Source organism: Camellia sinensis, chromosome 15 (genome assembly GCF_055761805.1).
Source record: "Camellia sinensis isolate YWXY chromosome 15, ASM5576180v1, whole genome shotgun sequence".
Lineage (NCBI taxonomy): Eukaryota > Viridiplantae > Streptophyta > Magnoliopsida > Ericales > Theaceae > Camellia > Camellia sinensis.
The window spans coordinates 8,557,332-8,578,855 of NC_138975.1; the positions used below are offsets into that span (position 1 = coordinate 8,557,332).

General features: G+C 36.2%; 1 protein-coding gene across 2 annotated transcripts; it reads left to right on the plus strand.

The window, feature by feature from the left end:
- Positions 1-6,295: 6,295 nt before the first annotated feature.
- On the plus strand, positions 6,296-16,692 carry LOC114277520 (Calcineurin-like metallo-phosphoesterase superfamily protein). Of its 2 annotated transcripts, none has more exons than XM_028219421.2 (13): positions 6,296-6,575; positions 8,445-8,504; positions 8,595-8,773; positions 10,799-10,934; positions 11,820-11,916; positions 13,156-13,215; positions 13,299-13,399; positions 13,607-13,641; positions 13,756-13,813; positions 14,170-14,244; positions 14,443-14,600; positions 14,861-15,127; positions 16,120-16,692. In XM_028219421.2, exons 1-13 carry the CDS (start codon positions 6,453-6,455, stop codon positions 16,367-16,369), a joined length of 1,599 nt encoding a protein of 532 aa, XP_028075222.2. In that variant the 5' UTR covers positions 6,296-6,452; the 3' UTR covers positions 16,370-16,692. The 2 variants fall into 2 exon arrangements, 1 of the variants encoding a protein (XP_028075222.2); XR_003634623.2 differs by having other exon boundaries at positions 6,300-6,575; positions 14,861-15,252.
- The last annotated feature ends 4,832 nt before the right edge of the window (positions 16,693-21,524 follow it).

The following is a 21,524-nucleotide window of genomic DNA, read 5'->3' on the forward strand; positions in this document are numbered from 1 at the left end:
TCACATGTTGTCTGGTTGACGATAAGCTGGGAGTCACAGAAGACCATTACCTCGTCGGCTTCCGTTGCTGCTGTCAACTTTAATCCTGCTATCAATGCTTCATACTCTGCTTCGTTATTTGAGGCCTTAAACCCCAAATGAATGGATTGTTCCAACATCTGTCCATCCAGTGATACTAGCACTACTCTTGTCCTCGATCCTTGTCGGTTTGAACTTCCATCAACAAACAGGCGGAAGGAGTCGCCGACGTAAATACTGCATGGCTTGAGTTTCTCTTCTTTCCTCTGTTCGGCTATCCCCAACTAGGTTTCTCCTTGTTCACCTGGACATTGTATACCTCGGCTCAACGGAGCCCGATGTATGATGGCGCCTGGTGTGAACTCGGCCACAAAGTCGGCTAAAACTTGGCCTTTGATTGCTGTTCTGGGTCTAAATTCCAGCTCATATTGGCCTAACACCATTGCCCATCTGGCTAACCTACCTGTCAAATCTCCTTGCTGTAACAAGGACTTCAAAGGATGCTCAGTTAACACCACAATCTTGTGGGCTTGAAAGTAGTGATTTAGTTTCTTGGAGGCCATTACTAAAGCCAATGTCAACTTCTCCAAGGGCAGGTATCTGGTCTCTGCATCTGCTAGGGTTTTACTCATGTAGTAAACTGCCCTCTGTTCTCCTTTTTCTTCTCTGATTACTACTGTACTTACTGCATGGTCTGAAACCGTTAAGTATAAGAACCTCTCTTCTCCAGGTACTAGATTTGAGAGAACTGGAGTTGTGGTCAAGTATTTCTTCAAGTCGGCCAAGGCGGCTTCGCACTCTTCTGTCTATAAGAAGTCTGTGGCTTTCTTCACTAAACTGAAGAAAGTTTGCGTTTGTCAGAACTTCTGCTTATGAATCTATTTAGGGCTGCAGCCCTTCCAGTAAACATCTGTACTTGCATTGCCGACGTTGGGCTCTTTAACTCCAAGATGGCCTTGATTTGATCCGGGCTTGCCTCAATGCCCTTTCTGGTGACCAAGTATCCCAGGAATTTTCCTGACCCAACTCCAAATGCACACTTCGATGCATTGAGTCAGACCCGAAATGTCCTTAGGATATCAAAGACTGTCTTTAGGTCAGCTAGATGATCCTCAGGTTCCTTGGTCTTCACGACCATGTCATCAATATATACCTCTACTATTTTGCCTATTAGATGTCTGAACATCTTAGTCACCAATCTCTGGTAGGTTGCTCCTACATTTTTTAACCCAAAAGGCATCACTCTATAGCAATACAGCCCAGTCTTTTCCTCATCTAGGGATACATGGCTATCTAATGGTACCCTCTATAAGCATCTAGGAAGCTCATCTTTCCATGCCCTGAAGTGGCATCCACCAATTGATCAATCTTGGACAGTGAGAAATTGTCTTTGGGACAAGCCTTGTTCAGGCTGGTGAAGTCCACGTAGACCCTCCACTTTCCATTCTTTTTCTTCACAACAACTGTGTTTGACAACCACGTTGGGTAGTTTACCTCTCGAATGGCTTTGGCCTCTAGAAGTTTATCCACTTCCTCTTCTACTGCCTCAACATGCATCAACGTCGACCTCCTTACTCGTTGGATGACAGGTTTAGCCGACCTGTCCATATTCAGTTTGTGGCAAGTGACCTCAGGGTCAATGCTAGGCATCTCGTATGGTGTCCAGGCAATTACCTCAACGTTTGCTCTCAAGAACGCTTCTAATTCCTTTTCGTCCTCCTCGGCCAAGCTTGAGCCGAGAAAAAAGAAGCGCTCTTCATCCCCTTACTGGACTAAGATCTTCTTAAGAACTTTCTTACTTTTCTCGGCTAGTTCCTTGCCGACGTCCTAAAGGACCTCCATGTCCTCATTTTCAATCTCTGTTGTTTCTGCATCTCGTATGTTGCAAATGGATTTCATTGCTGCCATGGAGCAATTCTTTGCCTGCACTTGATCTCCTCTGACCTCCTCAATTCCATGCTCTGTTGGGAATCGCAATAGCTGGTGCAATATTGAGGGAACAACCCCCATTGTATGCGGTCATGGTCTTCCTAGGATAGCATCGAAAGGGAAGGGAGCGTCAATTATTGTGAACTCAGTTTTACCTTCTTGGTGCCAGCCTGCACCTCCAAACTTACTGCTTCCAGGGGCTACATCGGCGTTCTATTGAACGCGACCATTGGATTGTTCCAGATCATCTTGGTGAAGGCCAAGCTCCTTGTAACACCTGACATACATGATGTCACAAAAGCTGCCCTGGTCGATTAGAATTCGTTTTACCTAGCATTCTCCAATCTGGAGAGATATTACCAAGGCATCGTTGTGTGGATACTGCACCATCTCTAGGTCGTCTTCAGTAAAAGACACCACTGGTCCCTGGCACTCATCTACCTCAGGTCTTTTCTGTCAGACTTGATACACATGTTGCAAGTGTTTTACCTTCTGAGTTTCCCCATGTATCTCATTCTCATTGACCTTCGAATGAATCACATTGATCACTCAAGGTCCGCCTACTTGTGGTTGTGGTGTTGATGGAGGCGGTGCTGCCGGTGCCTAAGGCAGTCTCGCTTGCTCTTCTCTTGTCCTGGTTTCATCTACCAGGTCCCTTAGATGACCTTGTCTTACCAGGTCTTCCAGATGTGCCTTTAGGGCTCTACACCCTTGAGTTAGATGCCCATCCTCATTGTGGTAGGCACAGCGTTTCCCCAGACTTCTTTCCATAAATTCACTAGGAATCCTCTCTAGTGCTCTATAATAGGGCTGATTCCGGATTCTTTCCAAGACTTTATAGACCGGAATTTGGAATACGGTTGTGATCGCCTGTGTAGCCCTCAGTTCTGTCTCTTGCTTATTGTATCCACTATTACCTCGGCCTCGCTTCGGTGAGCCGTATCTCTTCTCTTGTTTTGACGCCTTTGTCCGTGGCATGTCCTCCTCGGCGCTGACATACTTTTCTATCTTGGCCATAAGTTCCTCCATACTTTTTGGCAATGTCTTTGCCAGTGATTTTTGAAGCAAACAATCATCGTTCAGACCGTTCTTAAAAAACACGACCGCTACCTCTTGGTTGCATTCTGGTATTCGGTTGAACACCTCATAATACTTTTTGGCATAGGCCCTGAGGCCTTCATCCTCGTCAATTCTCAAAGCCATTAGGGAGTCCACCCTCAATGGCTGTAGTTTGTTTGTCACAAACCTGGAAACGAACATCTCGACTAGGCCTTCCCAACTTTTCACAGTTCCTTTCGGCAACTTGTAAAACCAGTTTGATGTGATTTCCCCAAAGGATGAGGGGAACACCTTGCAGAGCAACGGCTTGTTCCCGGTGTATAACGCCATTGAGTTCAAGTACAAGCCAACGTGAAAGTTAGGGTCAGACTTACTGTCGTATATCTGGAATCTCGGCATGTGGAACCTCTCCGAGAACGACGTTCTCTGCTTGACCGGTGAGGTTACCTCGGCATCTTGTCGCTTCTTCTGGAGGTAATTTCTCAAATCCTCCTTGGTTCGTCCAGGAGCTCGGCTATCAACGGGTTTTAGCCTTTTCGGTGAGCTACTCTCAGTATCATTATGAGTCCTCTTAGACCTCCCTCCATTGGTCGTGTCGAAACAAAGTTCATTCCCTTGAACATGCTGATGTTCTTTGGGCTCAGCTTCTTTGATACGATGTGTCCTCTGAGAATCTCCCTTCATTGACTCTCCTTGCCCGACCTCCCTTGAAGGCCAGTGAGAGTGTTTCTTGGTCTTGGTGTGCTGGGAGACTAGAGAAACTATTTTCTGCCCCTCTTTCTGGGCATCTTTTTTGGTCGCTGGAATCGGCGTGTCTTGTAATGGAAACAGTGGCTGCATGATATTGTTCTGCATCATGAAATTGACGACTGATTGCAGGTTTGCCAATTTGTTCGTCATTCCCTTCATCTTACCGTCCCTCCGTAGGCATCTATCTTTCCATACCTGGAGGTTATCTTCGTTATAATACCCGCATCGGTCTGACTTCTTTGGTACGTCGCCCTCCTGGCCGACGTCTTTCTCTCCGGGATTCTGATCCCGAGTTTGTTTGTTGCACTTAACCTCCTCTACGTTGGGATCAAAGTGTTTACTACTTCCAGTAGAGATGTCGTCCCTGATCTTCTCTTTCTGTCCGTCGTTGGCTATCTATTTTCATTTCTTTTCCACAGACGACGCCAAATTGTGTATGCTAATTTCTGACCACACTGCCAAGTAGGTACTCAGCTAGAGAACATTGGCAGAATAGATTACGCCCAAACAACTTGTCATAGAAAGAAAAGACTTCGGCGGTGGTTCGTCCACCCGAGAGCACTCCAACGATCAAGTCAATACTCAGTTATCTCTCAAAGATAATAATTAGTGCTTAACTCACTAGCCAGAATATCAAAAGTGTACCTTAGACCTACGATGGTGCCTTACTTTTATAACCAGCACTAACCTGATTCCGACAGAAGCCTAGCTTCTCTTGGATTCTGGCTTAATGCTCATCCTGGACCCTTAAATAGATAAAGATAAACTCCCTAAGAGCTTTATCCTTATCCAGACTGAGGTCCTTCCCCATTCTAAGACTCTTATAGTTTATCCGTTTATCTCGGACTCCGGCATCTCCGCAGATAACCTCGGCCTAACTAAGATAATCTCGGCGTCATGACTAAGACACGTGACACTTCGGCTGGCACTTGGTGCCACATTGGCCACGTGTTGTCATTCAAGAAATATGTCCCCACATTTTCATAGATTGAAAATGGTAAGACTAGTTATGATTCCTTCTTTAAAAAAAAATAGATTGTCATGCAATAAATAAATTTTTTTATACAAACTAATAATTCTTACAAATATATTTTACTAATTGATTTCTCACACTAAAAAAATTTAAGAAATCAAAAAAATGACTTACATCAAGTATGGGTGTCACATCAATAAATAAATAAAAAAATTATAAAATTTATTAATTTGTGTTGGTGAAAATAGTGGGTGAGAGAAACTATTTATAAGCCATTAGGACCTTATAGTTACACCAAAAATAATGACTATTAAATAAGAGAAAATAGAGAGACTCCAAATAATAAAAAGAAAATGGTTACACCAAAATAATAATCATTAACCAAGAAAAAATGGAGAAACTCCAAAATTAACTCACCCTCAAAGTCATGAATTCTAATTAATCTCTATTCATGACCAAGAGGTTACCAAAGTAATGAAGCTCCATTTATGACCAAAATATATAAATAAATAAAAGATATTAAAATGGTCTAACAATTTGAAAAATATATTACTCTTTTATTTCATTATTTTTGCAAAAAAAATATTATATAAATTTTTATTATAAGTAACTATTTTTATTATAAATTTAAACTCTTTAAAAAAAATTTTGCAAGAAATTAAACGCTTAGTTGCTATATTATTATGAGTTATACCAAAAAAAAAAAAAAAAAAAAAAAAATCTTTAATTCCTATCACTTTCACACTAAACAAATTCATAGTTTTTTTTTTTGTGCGTCTGTTTCGCCCATTTTCTACCATTCTCATCCGTTAACTTATAAAATTTATTATTTGACAAAATATATATATATATATATATAATTTATCACTTCTGTGTAACTATTTAATAAAACATACTTTTAACTGAATTTCCTATATTTGTGGTTAATTATTAGGAAATTTTGTCAAAACTCTCTCATAATAAAAATTTTAATACATTAAGAATAAACACAAAAAAAAAATCTTGAAAATTCTAATACATACAACTATTATCAAAATATTAAATTTTAAAATAATATAACTTTTGATGTAAATGTCAGTTTTTAATAAAATTAGTATTTTTATAATCATCTCATCAAAATTTATCAAATAAGATCTACTTGACTATGAAATTCTTTATAAAAAAAAAATTATTACCGTCAAAATTGATGTAAACAATAACAGTAACATATTATTCTGTTTAACAGTAACATGTTAGTGCAATATTGTCTAAGGAAAAAAAAAGAAAATATATTTTACTTTATCCTCACTCAATTATATATTTTCTCCTTAAAAAATTTATGAAGTAAAATAAATTAAACTATCATTTTTACTAAAAAAAAGTCCAATAAAAGAGTTTTGGCCAAATTTCCTTGGAGCTCGTTTGGGATGTGAGTTGAGTTTTTGACTTTTTCATTATTTTAGCTTGGGACTAAACAATCACGTTTCAGAATTTTTTTTTTAATTTTTAAACTTTAATGAGAAAAAATAAAATAATTATAAATTAAATGTGATACCCTATTTAAATAAAATTATTTATTATATGACTGGCGCATGCCAAACCAACCTTAATAATTTTGATTACATTTTTAAGTGTTTTAGAAAGTGGTCAAACAAACACCTTGTAACAAAGCGACAAATACGGTGCAATGGAGTCGAAGAAACTGAACAAGTGATATGCTACTACGGCGGGGCGCAGGAGGAGGATGTGGAATCTGACGGCTGTGCTGTGCCTGATTTGGGCGGCGACCCTTCTCTACGGTGAGATGTTCGCGTTCTGGGTTCCCTCTATTTGGTCCTGTTCTTGGCCTCATCTCCGCCGCCGATCGGTAATAGTTTTATATAAATCTCTCTTTCTTGAACATTTTTTTCATAAACTTATTCGTGATCTGAGCTGAGACAAGTTCATGGTTTTTTATTTTATTTATTTATTTATTTATTTATTTTAATGGGTATTGTTTTTGAATCTGGTGGTGAATTCATTTCAGACATTTGTAGTGGGTTTTCATTTTTTGTAGTGATTTTTTAATATTTTGACACTGTATTGATTTGAGCTGGGTTTACGGTTGTGATTGTATTTTTTCTAGTGCCTTGGGCAAATTAATTATAGAACTATGTATTGTACTGCTGACAAATCAAATTATGACGTAGATTTTATTGTATAGAATTGATTTTATTGGAGATTAGTTAATGGGATTGGCTGGCAATTGTATTGCTGTATTGGATCCCCAATGGCTAATTCGGTAATCCCAGTTTTAGATTAGCAAAAGAAGATTTTTAGTAGAAGTTAAGGAGGCAGTAATATGATCAGAACGAATGAAAAATTTATCCAACATGTATTTATAAAAAAAAAACAAAATTATCCAACATATGGTGTTGCAAAAAAAAAAAAAAAGTTGGTGTGAGATGGTGTGAATGTGATGGACCCTTGTACTGATATTGTCGACAATTATCTGGACATTTGTTAAATAAAAGCCACAAAGATTGCAAGCTTAAATGTGGAAGTGCATTTTAGGTTTATAGCTGCCAGCTAGCTAAGTACATTTGTGTTTGAGGGCCAATCTTGAGAAAGTTAGGCATACAATGCATGGCGAAATCATGGTTCTATCTTTTTTCCATAGTTTTGGAGATAACTGATTGGTTCTATCTATTTTCAAGAGTGTTGGAGATAACTTAATTGTCAAATTTTGATAAAGTCATCAATGAATATTCTTGTAGCTAAAGCCAAATCCATAGATGACCATAGGAACTAGCTGACTAGCACACATAGAATAGACAAAAAATGGTTTTACTTCAATTGTCTGCATATGACACATCTCCTGTGGTTATGCTAAGGTTGCAGACTGAGTTCCCTCAATTTTGCCTAGCCGAGAGAGGTAAGCCATGTGTCTTTAGCTAAATTGGCAAATTGGCTCCCCTTGACTCCCCATCCTATATACAGGGAACTTCCATGTATGCAACGGACACATTTAACATTTACTTGCTCCTCTTCACCATAGAGCGGTCCACGACCCACTCTTTCTCTTAAACCTGCCTTGACTCTCTCCTCCCCCAAGTCCCATTGCTAGTGATCTTGCGATGTCTTAGTGCTTACCATGATTCGCAGAGAGGCGATGGTCTGCTCATACCAACCTAGAAGACACGCAAAGCTGATGTGGCTTGTAGATACCTACACAGTCATAGCAGGTGGAAGCTAGAAAACCTTTTTGTGGCTTCCTTTCAACATGCCATTATATGAACATAAGATCACTGTCCTATGTTCTAGTTACCATGCAACAGGTTGCAATTGTTGAAATGTGTCCCACATTGCCTGCTAGTTATAGGGCTCCAGTTTCTCTCTCCTTAATATTTAGGTTTTAAGGAGAAGTGTGGGTTGGGTTTTTCAATTTGGTATCAGAGCTTGGTTGGGCCTGTGACTGGTGTGTCCTTTGTCTGGCTACTAAATGTTGTGGCCCAGGAGAGTTTGTTAGAATATGTCCCACATTGCTTGGAGTTACTCCATCTGTGTTGGTTATAAGGTTCCAGTTTTCCTCTCCTTAATACCTAGGTTTTAAGGAGAAGTGTGGGCTGAGCTTTTCAATTGCAACAACTACAGATACATGTAGCCAATTTACCTTTTTTTATTCATATACAATTGCATACTAGTATTTATGGGTACATTCATTGAAACATTCTAACATTTATGCTTGCTATTTCAGCTGAGTGAAGTAGAATATTCAAGTGATTACGTGAAAGTTGCTGTTCTTACTGATCCACAGGTTAATTTTATAATTTTCTTTTCATTTGTTGTCCCTTTCTTGGTCATATTCACATTTACAGTATATTACAGGTCAAGTATTTTTTAATAGGTCATGGATAGAACCTCCCTTCCTCTTGCTCCAAAATCACTGACTCTGGAGATTGTGGAATTCTACACAGATTTGTTCATGCGCAGATCAATGTTGGCATCTATATTGCCTTTCCAACCTGATGTGATTTTGTTCTTGGGTGATTACTTTGATGGGGGACCTTCTTTATCTAATGAAGAGTAAGGAATCCATAATTCTTCTTGAAAGTTGAATTAACTGCTTGTGAATCAATAATGAATGCCTTTCGGTCACTATATATTTCTTTTCAAAATTTTCAAATATCAATTGCTTTTTTGATGAATTAAGAAATGATGCCAATCAATTTATTTCCCAAATATACCATACACCTTGAATTTTTTTATTGGTTCTTTGAGGTATGGCCATCCTACCAACCTACAAAGAGTTATTTAGATTATAGCTTTAAAACAGCTGGTGGAAGGCGTTTGGCACAACTTATTGCATTCATCTTATATAACTTGGGTTTTGTTGCTTGTTAAGAATGCGTCAAATGAGTATCAACTTCCTCCACTATTATAGAAAGTAGAAAAAACAATAAATGCATAGTATTAAAGAATGCTTGTTTTATATAATTAGATTAAAATACCCTTTTTGACATTTCCTTACATTTTTTTATCTACTTTTTTTCGTTGACATTTTTTTTTAAATTAATAACTTATTGAACCATACGGACAAGACTTTTGAATATTTATAGAACAAAAAGCTATGTGACAATTTATTTAACCAAACAAGTTCAACTTTTTCTACATATTATCAAACTTGCATGAAAAATTTTAAAATTTTTTTTGTTTATAAATTTCACCAAATGAACCCATTATAGAGTCTCATTATCTGGAACTATTATGTTGTCTATGTCAATGAAAAGAAAATTAGTGTTGCATTTCGTTAATTTGCGAAAAAATAATAGTATGAAATATCAAAAGAGTAACTCATAATGCGTGTGGGAGATGAAAAAGTCCAGAAAAAGAAAGTAGATAAAAAAATATATATATATAAGGAAATGTCAAAAGGGGCATTTTTAGGCCCCGTTTGGGGAGTTTAGTTTTTAGCCAAAAAGCCACTACAATTTGTCACATCACTCTCTTTATTTTTCTGCATTTTGTGTTGTAAAAAAAAAAAGCCAACTAAAATAGCCAATTCCCAAATGGACCTTAGTCTCATTATAAAAAAATAATAAAAATTCTTTAATACTATACATTTTTTTTTTTTCTACTTTCTATAATAGTGGAGGAAGTTTTTATTCAATTAATGCATTCTTAAAAACCCTGAACTTAACCAGCTTATTTTTAGCAAAAAAACTACCTTTTTCTAAGCTACATAGGGGGTGCTTGTCTAGCTTAACTTTTTGGAAAATGCTAAAAACATACCTTAGTGTTAGAAAATGCGTAAAAAGTATATTAAAACATGTAAAAAGTGTATAAAGATATGTAAAAGTGTTTTGGGATATGTGGAAAGTGTATTGGGATTATAAATATTTTGACGTTTTGTCCTTCTTGTTATTAACTGCCCTTAGGGCTGTCATTAGCAAGACCCCAACGTTTTTAACTTTTGGATTATTGGACAAAAACGCCCTTCAGCATTTTCATAATTACAGGCTTACCCCCTCTAAAAAGTAGTCATGTTCAAAAAGACTACGGGCATTTCAAACTTTACACAACCAAAAACTATGTTTTGGATTATTTGCCAAACACTTCCCACTTGTTCAAATGTTATCAAAAAAGCCGCATCAAACATTTTTACAAGTTATTCAAAGCATTTTAATCCAATAATGATCTAAAAAGACATAATCTTAAAAGCTATTTTATGTTTTTCCAAACAGGTACAAAGCTCTTTTGGATATTTATTTTTTTAACAACTAGGGGCAAACAACTGAGAGACATAGCATTGCATTTTAGTGGTTGAGTGTGATTGGAAAGTTAGGTTGTTGTTTCTGTACTGGATGTTGGAATCTTCGTCAGTAACTATTATCTTATTGTAGCATTCAAATATTATGCTCGTGTTGCTTTATTTACTTTCAATGTCTCTTTCTTTTGATCCGAGTGTTTACTTGTGCCAAATTTAATGCTATACAATCTACTTCTCTGCTTTGTTTGTTATTTCATACAAGGATGATTAATCTCAATTAATTTCGCAAGCATTGCTATTGCTAGTTTTCTAACTGTGGAGCCATTGATATTGTTTAATAGATGGCAGGAATCTTTGAGTCGTTTTAAGCATATTTTTAACCTGAATATGCTTGAAAGAAGTACAAACACCCAAGTATACTACCTTTCTGGAAATCATGATATTGGCTATGCAGCTTCTCACTCTCGTATGCCAGAGGTACGTTTACTTGTTATTCCTTGACCCTGTTATCAAAAGGGAAAAATGTCTAGGCAGTGTGTATTTTCTCTCCAATTCCAATGTTTCTCCGATCATTTCAATATTGAACAACAGATTATATGGCATTTTCCCTACAAATACCTTGCCCTACCTACTAATCTACAAGCCTAGTCCCCATTTAGTTTGTCTTTTCTCCAGCTGGCTTGATTCCTTGCCCTACCTACATTTAAATAAATAAATAAAACGTTTGAAGAGAGACTAACCTTGATTCATATAACTATAATAATTGCTCCTTTACAGTTGCACATTGAAGTTTTTGGAACCCAATGCCTGTCTCGTGGTCTGCATGACTGCGTTTTCCTATACTGGGGCTTAAACCATGCATATCCCTTAAGGTAGGTAGGTGAGCTAGATGACGTAGCTACTTGTCAAACTCAAAACGCAATGTCAAAGGCTTGTACTGAACTTGGCTCACTGCAAACTTAAACCAAGCCCATCCCATCACTGCACTACTTACTAGGCTTAGCTCAACTCACCTTAATTTCACCCTAGGGAATATATTCATTTTAAATTATCCCAACTAGGAAACTAATGTTGGTAAGTTGAGGATGATTATGGATGCACATAATCATATAATTATCTCATTTACTTCTTTTTTCATGCATAGAAATTGAAAATTGAAGGCTTTTATTCGGCAGTAACATGACTCATATGCCCTTATTCAGCAGTATCATGACTTGTATGCCCATATTAACCTAATCTGTTGTATAAAAAATAATACTTCCACACACAGTTGATAATCATTGATACACCCTTTGGTATTATCAATTGTTGTTGCACCATGGTTCCTTCATAGTTTATTAGCTTTTATTTACCTTTGTATAGGTTATTAAACGCTATGAGAAAGAATTTCGTTCAAGGAACTATCGATTTACAGTTGGAAATGTGGATTTCATTGCCGTTGATGCTCAAACTCTGGATGGTAAAGGACACCTTCAATTGTTAACTTTTCATCATCTGTCACCGTATGTTTCTTTCTCCCATATAATTATAGAAAGAAAGGACAAAATTGTTACATTCCCCTATATACAGAATACCTCAAGGAATTTGATAGGTTGTTTACTTTTGTTTTGTATGTAATGAGTAGCTTGTAGCCTGCAGTTATCAATGCAAGTGGGCAAGTTTATTGGTGCTAATGAAGTTTTTTGATTAGTTACGTTTTGATTACACATCTTCACTTGTAGAACCTATTATTTTTGCTAGCAATGAAACCTTACCATGATATTATAGGTACTGTATTATTGGCAAAAATTAAACTTTAAACCATTCTAATAAGCTGGCGGCTCAACTCAAGTCCCTTTTTTGTACATTTTCAATGGACAAGAACGTTAAAGCACTGGTCTTCTCCCCCATCAAAACTTATTTGTAGTGTTTTCATTGCTAGGGGGTGGAGCTAGAATGAGAGTTGAGAAAAATCATTGAGAACGCATGGTAAATAAATTTATCACTCATACTCAACTTGTCCAAGCTGTTTGTACTTGGAAATTCCTATGGCTTAAATTCAGCAAATAGCGACCATGCCGGCTGAGGTCTCCAGACCTCAACAGGGTATACAAAATGGCCATAATTCAGATTCTCCATTTCTAAGATTGATTTTTGTGCAGCTATGTTACTTTGGGTGGTGTGTATTGCAGATGATAGACTTCTTGTGGATTGATTTGATTGGGATGTCCAAGGACTCTAAATATTTGTCATTGACAAAATAAGAGATCAAATGTACAATCTGTTTGGCTTAATTTCTATAAAATTCTCTCTATCAAACTTATTTTCCCCCTTGGTTTTTACCTTACTTTCATTTTTCACGTATTGTTGAAGTTGATTTCTAATAAGTGAGGAATGGCATGGCCTGGCTGGATTCCTATGCTGACTAATAGTTAATAAGAGACATTGTGAGAATGACAGTGGTGAGGAAATCTTAGGCTGACCTATTATTTTGGTGAGTCTGACTGATAATAACTGTCCTTTTGGCATCAACCTCATCATCTTCCGAATTCTCCTTGTCACTTCTAAGCACCTAGCCTAAAGTGCATTGCATGAAATGTGTTTCATTCAAATTTTAGATGCACATGATATTTTTTAATGGTTCTGGGTGTAAATGGATTCTTCTCATTGGTATCGATTATTAGTTGGTCGTGTTAAAAGAGTGATTTTTTATCTACAGGGAATTCACAAGGAAACTTGACGACTGCATCCTGGGATTTTGTCAAAAATGTCTCAAAGGGTATACGCTGTTGACTTATCATTCAATATATTGTTAATTTGGCACTTATGACATATCATAAAATGTACTTCATATTTGTCCAGATGGTAGTTCGACTCCAAGGGTTCTATTGACTCATATCCCATTGTACCGGCCGGATTGGACCTCCTGTGGTCCACACCGTTCTTCCCCAATTATCAATCAGGTACAAAATTTTATTTTAACATTTCCTTGTGTATGAGGAGGAATGGCTGTAGAGATTTTTCTCTTTTATGAATCTCACTTTTTTAATGCATTTACTTATGGGGCATCATTGCAATTCTCATTGTGGTGGTGAGTTAGTAGGTTCTGAATCAAAATGACATGGTCCTGTCAGTAGTTGAACTTACACATGCTGTTTCTTTTTCTTCAGAGGGTTTCTCGTGCTGCTCGGAGTCAAGAAATAATGTACACTTCTTGTCTCATTTTTGTATTTGGCGGCCATGTTGAAATCACATTATTTTGTGTGTTTCTGCTTCTGGTGATTGCACATTCAGTTTGATAGTTGATTTACTGGTGCAGGTACCAAAATTATCTCACTGAAGAGACATCAAACAACTTGCTGGATATGGTCAAACCTGTAGGTTTTCTCTCCCTTCCTTGATTCATGATCATGAGGGGAAAAAATTAGAGAGAGAGAGAGAGAGAGAGAGAGAAGAAAACGTAAGGTAGTGTCTGGTTCACTGGAATGAAGGTGGTTTGGAATGAAATGGAATGGTCATTCCTTAGCCTTCTTATGGAATGACCATTCCCGAAAAATGATGAATCCATTTGCAATGCATTTTTCTTAACTATTTTAGTGAACCAAACGTAAGAATGGACATTTTGATGGAATGAATATTCCATTCCAGCTCATTCCAATGAATCAAACATAGCATAAGGAGATAATGATAAAGGGTAACTGCTTTCATGTAAACTAACTTGTAATTTTGTCAGGTACTCATCTTGTCTGGTCATGACCATGATCAGTGTACAGTGACCCACATATCAAAGTATGGGCAAGTGAGAGAGGTAAGAACCTGAGTTCTGAGAACATATGTCTTTTCCTTTTCTTTTTTTTTTCTCTTGGTACATCGGAGGCCATAGCTTTTTACCTTTTTTTTTCTTTGGGTACATTGGAGGCCAGAGACTTGAATCCTTGACCTCCTAGCGAGTTCTGAGAATGTATTTCTTACGCTTATCATTTGATTTGTGATTGGTATTCTGCAGCATACGCTAGGGACCATAAGTTGGCAGCAGGGTAACCTATATCCGTCGTTCATGCTTTTATCTGCAAGTAATCATGCATTGCATAATGTATCGAGCAAAGAAAATGCAGTATTAACTCATCTCTGCTTTCTTCCTATGCAAACGCACATTTACATATGGTAATTTTACTATTTTTTGATGTATGAGTGATGGGCAGTTTAATTGGGAAAATTACATCTCTGGGAAATTTAGAAAATATTTACAGATTAGTGGAAAAGTCTATAAATTTAATTATTAATGTTTATAAACTTTACCATCAATTTGAAAATATTTTTGAAAAGATGGGCTGAGTTGTAATTCTCCCTTTTTAATTTGCCAAAATTTTTATTTTTTTGGGGATTGCTGGCTAGTTCTGAACTACATTTGCTAAAAATGGCAGGTATATTTGTCTTTTTGTTCTGACCCTTCTTGCCCTCCTCCTTTGGCCAACAAAAGGCATAGGCTTCTCACATCACTTAGGTCGTTTAATGGGGTATATCAGAAGCCTAATTAGCTGCAACTTTTTCAGACGTGTAGAAAAAGAGAAAAATGAAGATGAGAACTGTGAGTATGAGATGGTTTGGGATGCTGAAGGATCGATGCATCTTATTAAAAAAACCCTGAAGACCCCTATTAAAGTTTCAAATGAGGGGAGCTCGTTGGAAAGGTATGTACAGTTGTTTAGACCAATTACAGTGAGCAGACTTTGATGCTGTAATTTCCATATGGATGCCTGTGTCATGGTGGCTGTTCACAGTTTTCTAGAATTGCTGTCCATGAATCTTATAAAAGGTAACCACAATAAGTAATAGTTTGTCATTCATACTAGCTTCTCTCAGCATATTATGCACTACTAGGGGCAATCTTGCGCGCGCGCACACACACACACGCTATCTACACATTTGGTAAGTACTACATTATTCTAATGCCTTGCGAGGTGTATTTTTATACTCTTACATCTAAGCAGTGGAATGTCTCTATCTCCATGTGTGAGGCTCAATTTTCCACTGCATGCACAAAAGATTCACGGAGCTTTTTATTTTGGGATCAGCAAAATGATTTCACCAATTTGTGTTGCCTCTTCTTGCAACATCATTTGTTAACTATTGATGTAGCAATTTGGTTGGCCATTTTGGGGAATAGAAATTTCCTTTGGTGTTAAACATTGATTGTCTCAATGAACGTGTGGCGATAAAACTGAGGAATGAAACGGAAGAATACTAAAAACTAAGAAGACTGCTAAAAAATAACAGATGTAAGAAATGAGGTAGTTTTATTGGGAGGTGATGTATAGTGGCACTTATTCTACTATGCATGGTATGTTCGACTGAGGAATGAAACTGAAGAATACTAAAACTAAAAAGACTGCTAAAATGTTACATATGTAGGGTAGTTTTATTGGGAGTTGATTTATAATGGCACTTATGCTATTATATGTGATGTGTGAAAAATAGGCATGCTATTATAGTGGCACTTCTGGTGTTATTTTTATCTTTGTAAGATTTTACTATTTTTGTATAATTCTCAAAATCTTTTTTATTAGTACCACTGCAAGTGCAATCGTTTTTAGGGTTCTGTTGCACTGAACAAAAAGGTTTATGCTTGAGTCACACTCAAATAAGCTGTGATTTTTACTTGGTTCTTTATTTTATTTAACAGGGGAAATGCAGTGATTCGGCCAACAGCTAAAAAACAGATGTCGCAGGAATCGGATGCCTCTGTTTCTATGGATGTGAATGTACAGGTAGGGTTGGATGATATGGTAAAATTACCATCTAGAACAAGCAAATCAAAGACAAGAAAGGTCATACAGAGATTGGTACGAACATTTCGATCACTTATAGTCATTGCTGCTGTGAACATCCCTCTGTATATGATGTTGCTCTTCAAGGATTGGATTGACAAATGATGTCAGAATTCCACTTAACACGCTTTTGCATGTACCTGCTCTTGCACGGATGGGATATCAGGCTGAAGTTCATCACCCGTTTGAAGCATACGGGTACATGTTATTTCTACCTCGCTCCACTTATTTCAGAAATGGTGCTTCGACTTGTTCACTAAGTATATCAGCTGAACCCTGTCATTTGTTCTCTACGGTTATCAAATTTCTTTATTTGTACTGTATAATGATTGAACAGTTGAGTTGTCTTGAAAAGTGGCACAACCTTACAGAAGATACATATTTATTTTTTGGTTAAAACTTACAGAATATAATTGCTCCATAGGCCAGTGTATCATCCTCAGTATTTTTTAGTTTTTCTTCCTAGAAATTGTTGATGCACTTGTTTAATTTATTCAAATTCTGATGAAGATCAAAATATAAAACCCGAATTCCTGCAGGAAACAGAGTGGGAAATAGGAGAAACTATGGATTCATTTGGGACTTTATTTTGTTTTAGTGATTTTTTAACTTTTATGAAGAGACGTGTAAAAGAGTGAAGAGAATAGATTGACTTTTTATATTGATTTTTTGGTTAAAATTTGTTGTTCCTAAACGAGGCCTAAGGCCTAAGTTTGGGTAGGTATTGGAGAGAAAGTAAAAAGGATTCAAGGAAAAAGAAAAACAGAGTGAGAGAATGAGAAAAAATAGTTCATTACAAACACTCTCTTAACAAAGTAACTGTCAATATAACAGATTAAGGCCTAGTATGGGATCTATTATATAATCTATCTTTTTATTTTTTTTTTCATCACATCACCTCTCTACTTTTTTACACATCTTTTCGTAAAAAGATAAAAAGTACACTTTTTTAGGACACTCCAAACCAACCCAATAATCTTTGACTACTTTGCTAACTGATTTGGTTACTTCAGCTCCAGCTAGACTCACTTAGCTTGTTTGAAGCTCCTACAACATGACTCCTAAATCTCTCTGCCCTAATCTTGCTATGATAACTTAGTGATCTAAAGTTTAAAGATTAGAGCAAACTACCTTGTTTTAAAGAGTGGTTTGAAGAAAATGTGTGGTATTTTAATGTTATTTTACTTCATTTTTAAGCTCGAGTCGTTGAAGTACATACTTTTCTGATAAAAAGTAAAGCAATAAGATTATTGCAAAAAATCATGATGAAGGATTCTCATCGGACCAATAGATAGTGTGTTAACAATTACTGTCAACAATTTCAAATAACCCACCTGTGCTTTGGGCCCAGTTAGCTGGCCCACTAAATTCCATGGAGATAACAGCCCACTTTAGACCACAGATTTGGTGAATATAGAGCTAAAATGAAATCTAATTATTTCATTAAATTTGTATCAAATCAAGGGAGGTAAAATTTTCATCAAATCAAAGATGTATCAAATTCTTCACCAAATATTTAATAGTGATAATTCTATTCAAATTTGATGAAATTTTTAAATAGTAAAGATTGAAGATGATTTTCTTTCATCAAAAATAGTTAAAACGGATTTTTAGAGTAAATATGAAAATTTTCAAATAGATTTGATGAAAAAAATAGAAGGAATAAGAATTGGAGTGTTCTATACGAGATCAAACTTTTAAGTAAATTTTTAGATTAAAAAAATAATAACAATAAAATTGGAGATGCTGATATAAAGTTTCCAAATTCTATAGATTAATGGGTTTCCAAATTGAGCAAATCAACCATTTTAGAAGCAAAACAACCGAAAGAATGAAGGAATATGAAAATGGGCCACAAGTTTAAAAAAGCAGGTTGGAAAAGACAAGATTCAGGCATATCATAATCCATGGAAATTGCAATGGAGATTTTTAATTCAAGAGCATTGAAAATAGGAAAATATTTATTTCAAGTTCAAGATGAAGAATTTAATCATTCAATTTGGACCCACCCTTTCATATTTTTTAAACTATAAATTTATCTTATTATAAAATTATAATTTTATTTCTATCTCTAACCTCTCAATCCCTAATTTTAACCGTAACCTGCTCCTCACCAACCACTTCATCTAGCTTGTTTTGCCCCTTTCCGGCCCCTCTTGGCCATCACCTATACCTTTCACTCCCATTTCTTCTCTCTATCAATCTCTTTTTTTTTGCACGTTGAAAGGTTGCGAGGAAAAATGTGAGGGCTAGTGAAAGAGGGGCTACCAAAAGTGGAAGAGGGTGGGGAGATTAGAAAGAGAGCTATTGGAGGAAGGGAAATTATTTAACATTTTTGGAGTATCACGTATCTATATTTCTTAACCAATTACCATTCAATATGTCCCTTTCATATTCCCTAATCACCCAACACAATACCCCACCTATTCACTTTCTCCACCAATCATAATGTTATGAAATATCACATATCCATATTTTAGAATTACTGAATAATTACTCTTAGAGGAAAGGGATAGTGGAAGTTGGATAGGAGTGTAAAAATGGCCCGTGACCCATGGGTTGCCCGAGCTGGGCCCGGCCAATGTAGGCTTGGGCCCAAGCCCAACTCGAGGCCTTGGGCTTGGGCCATTGTTTTGAAGCCCAGCCTGTGGCCCGACCCATCTGCCCGCTCAAAACCTACTCAAAAGCTCAGCTCGAGGTCCGGCTCGCGCAAGGCCCAGTGTTATTTTTAATGGAAAATAATAAAATTTTGATGGACAAAATTAAAAAAAAATTGCTTAGGCTTGCCCAAGCCTTAACCCAAGCCCGACCCATTAGCTCGCCCAAAGTCCGAATGCCCTTGGGCTTGGACTTGGGCCTAATTTTTTGGCCCGTGAGCCGGCTCGGTCTAGCCCAATTTTTGGTGGGAACATACAAGGCCCAACATGGGCCGGGCCGGGCCAAAATTACACCCCTAGAGTTGGAGTCCTAAAAAGTAAGGCTATAGTTGGGATTAAAGTAGATGCTCATTTGGGAGTAATTTTTAGGTGGATGGGGGTCCAAAAGAAGCTAGGGATGCAAAGAAAATGAAAAATTGAAGTTATTTAGCACCACTATAATTTCAAGGGTAAATTACACTAATCTACCTTGAGTTTTAAAGAAAATACACTGATTCCTATAAGTTTGGCGTAATTATATTAAGCTCTTTCAATGTTTTGATTTGCATAAGATTTAGCCTCATTTCATTAGTAATTTGTTAATCGTTTGATGAAAAATGATGTCGTCATTTTTTTCATACGAAAATATATATTTTATTATTTATCAATGTGTCTACCTTATTATTTAAAAAGAGATCGATCTAATTATATTAAATTTGTTGAGCTTATTATATTTTTTTTTTCAAAACTTTAAGAATAGTTAATGTAATTTACTCTACTTTTAATTATGCTCAAACTTCATGTACAAAGTTTGTACATCTCTTGACAACAGAATCTATCTTTGCTAAGGTGATCAAATCTAATGATTCCATTCCTAGCTATCACCTTCATATTCATTCATGTAATAACAGAGAAGATGTTGATAAATCAACTATTATTCATGTCAACTTCAAACGACACCGTATCTAATGATTCCATTTTTTTGCCTCTCAACAACATGATAATGATTCCATTTTTTTAATTATTTATTTATTTTTTGATTCTCAACATCATATGGTCTCGATTTACAGAGAATCAATTTACAGCTGTTGGTGTCCAGATTTTCTTTTTACCATCAGAACATGCTCAAAGGACTGTACAATTATACAATACTCTCATTAGTAATCCAAAGATCACATATAATATAATATAATATAATACATTTTTTATTCTTACAATATTGATACAAGTGTCACATTAAAAACAAGTATATCACACTTTATATTTAATTTTTGATAACAGAATTGAGCTAGTAAATACTGATAACATGTTTAACATAAAAATTAAGACACAAGATTTGTTGCCTACTCTAATAAAGAGATGAATTTTATTATTTATATTATATCTTGAGCAGGCTAGGCATTTGATTTGATTAATGTGGCAACAATTTTATGATCAAACTTCATGTACACAAATTTCGTACCTCTTAAGTCTTGACAATGGAAAAGTCTATACACCTAGAAAAATTATCAAAATTTTTTCTCAAAATCTTATATCAAAAATGTGTATTTAAACTTCTTGTTGTGGGCACTATGAAGAACTTGGCCTTAAATTTTAAATTTTGGATATATATTTTTTTCTTTTTTTTTTCTTTTCAAGTATGTAGACTTGGTGCTTGACAATTGAATCTTATTGAGTAAATTTGACTGAATCTAATGATTCCATTCATGGCTATATCTCCTTTCATGTTCATTTATGGTAAATCAACTATTATTCATGATGACTTAAAATGCGAGAGTATCTAATGATTCCATTTTTTTGCCTCTCAACAACATGATCTCAAGCACAAAATGTGACTCTCATCCAATGATTCCATTTTTACGATTCTCAAAAACATAATCTCAATTACAGCTGTTGTTGTCTAGTTTTTTACCGTAGAACATGATCAAAATGTTGTACAATCATCATTAGTCATCCAGAGATCACATATAATAATAATAATAATAATAATAATAATAATAATAATATAAACCTTTTATTCTTATAACTTGATACTAGCCACAGTACAAACAAGTATATCATAACTTGAAGCGTTGCACATTGCAACTTATTAGTACATCACATGCAGTACCATATGCCACTCCCCTCCATGTTCTTATTGTATTCATTATTTCATTCCATGTTTGGAAGCCGAGAAAATTACAAAGAAGAAAATATACATAGAGAGGAGAGCCCGTAATACATAAACAACTGTGCTAAAAGCATATAGTAAAATTTCACAAAATAGGACGCAGATGTAATATAGGGCACACCCTTTACATCACATTTGTGCTCCATTTTATAAACTTATTCTGTGCACTTGGACTTCCTTATACATAAATTGTTAAGCGGCTATATATATTTTCAGAGCAACGTTGAGGATGATGAGCTGAACCCCGCCATGTCAGCCGCGTCAGAGTTCTTGCATGGTTGCTTGCCGGGTGGTTCGGTAAAAAGCGGTGGAATGCAGCCGTAAACCTCTCTCCTCCCTTGTGCCCTAAAAAACCCATTGGCCTATATAACCAATTAGGTAAAAAATAGAGAAGGGCACAAAAGGTAGTAAGAGTGATAAGAAGAAGGCCACAACCCTACACAGCCCCATAAAA

Coding starts and splice junctions, on each gene's coding strand:
- LOC114277520 (XM_028219421.2), top strand. CDS start 6,453: ATGTGGAATCTGACGGCTGTGCTGTGCCTGATTTGGGCGGCGACCCTT. Junction 8,774..10,798: donor CCTTCTTTATCTAATGAAGA/GTAAGGAATCCA, acceptor ATTGTTTAATAG/ATGGCAGGAATCTTTGAGTC. Junction 13,216..13,298: donor TGTCAAAAATGTCTCAAAGG/GTATACGCTGTT, acceptor ATATTTGTCCAG/ATGGTAGTTCGACTCCAAGG.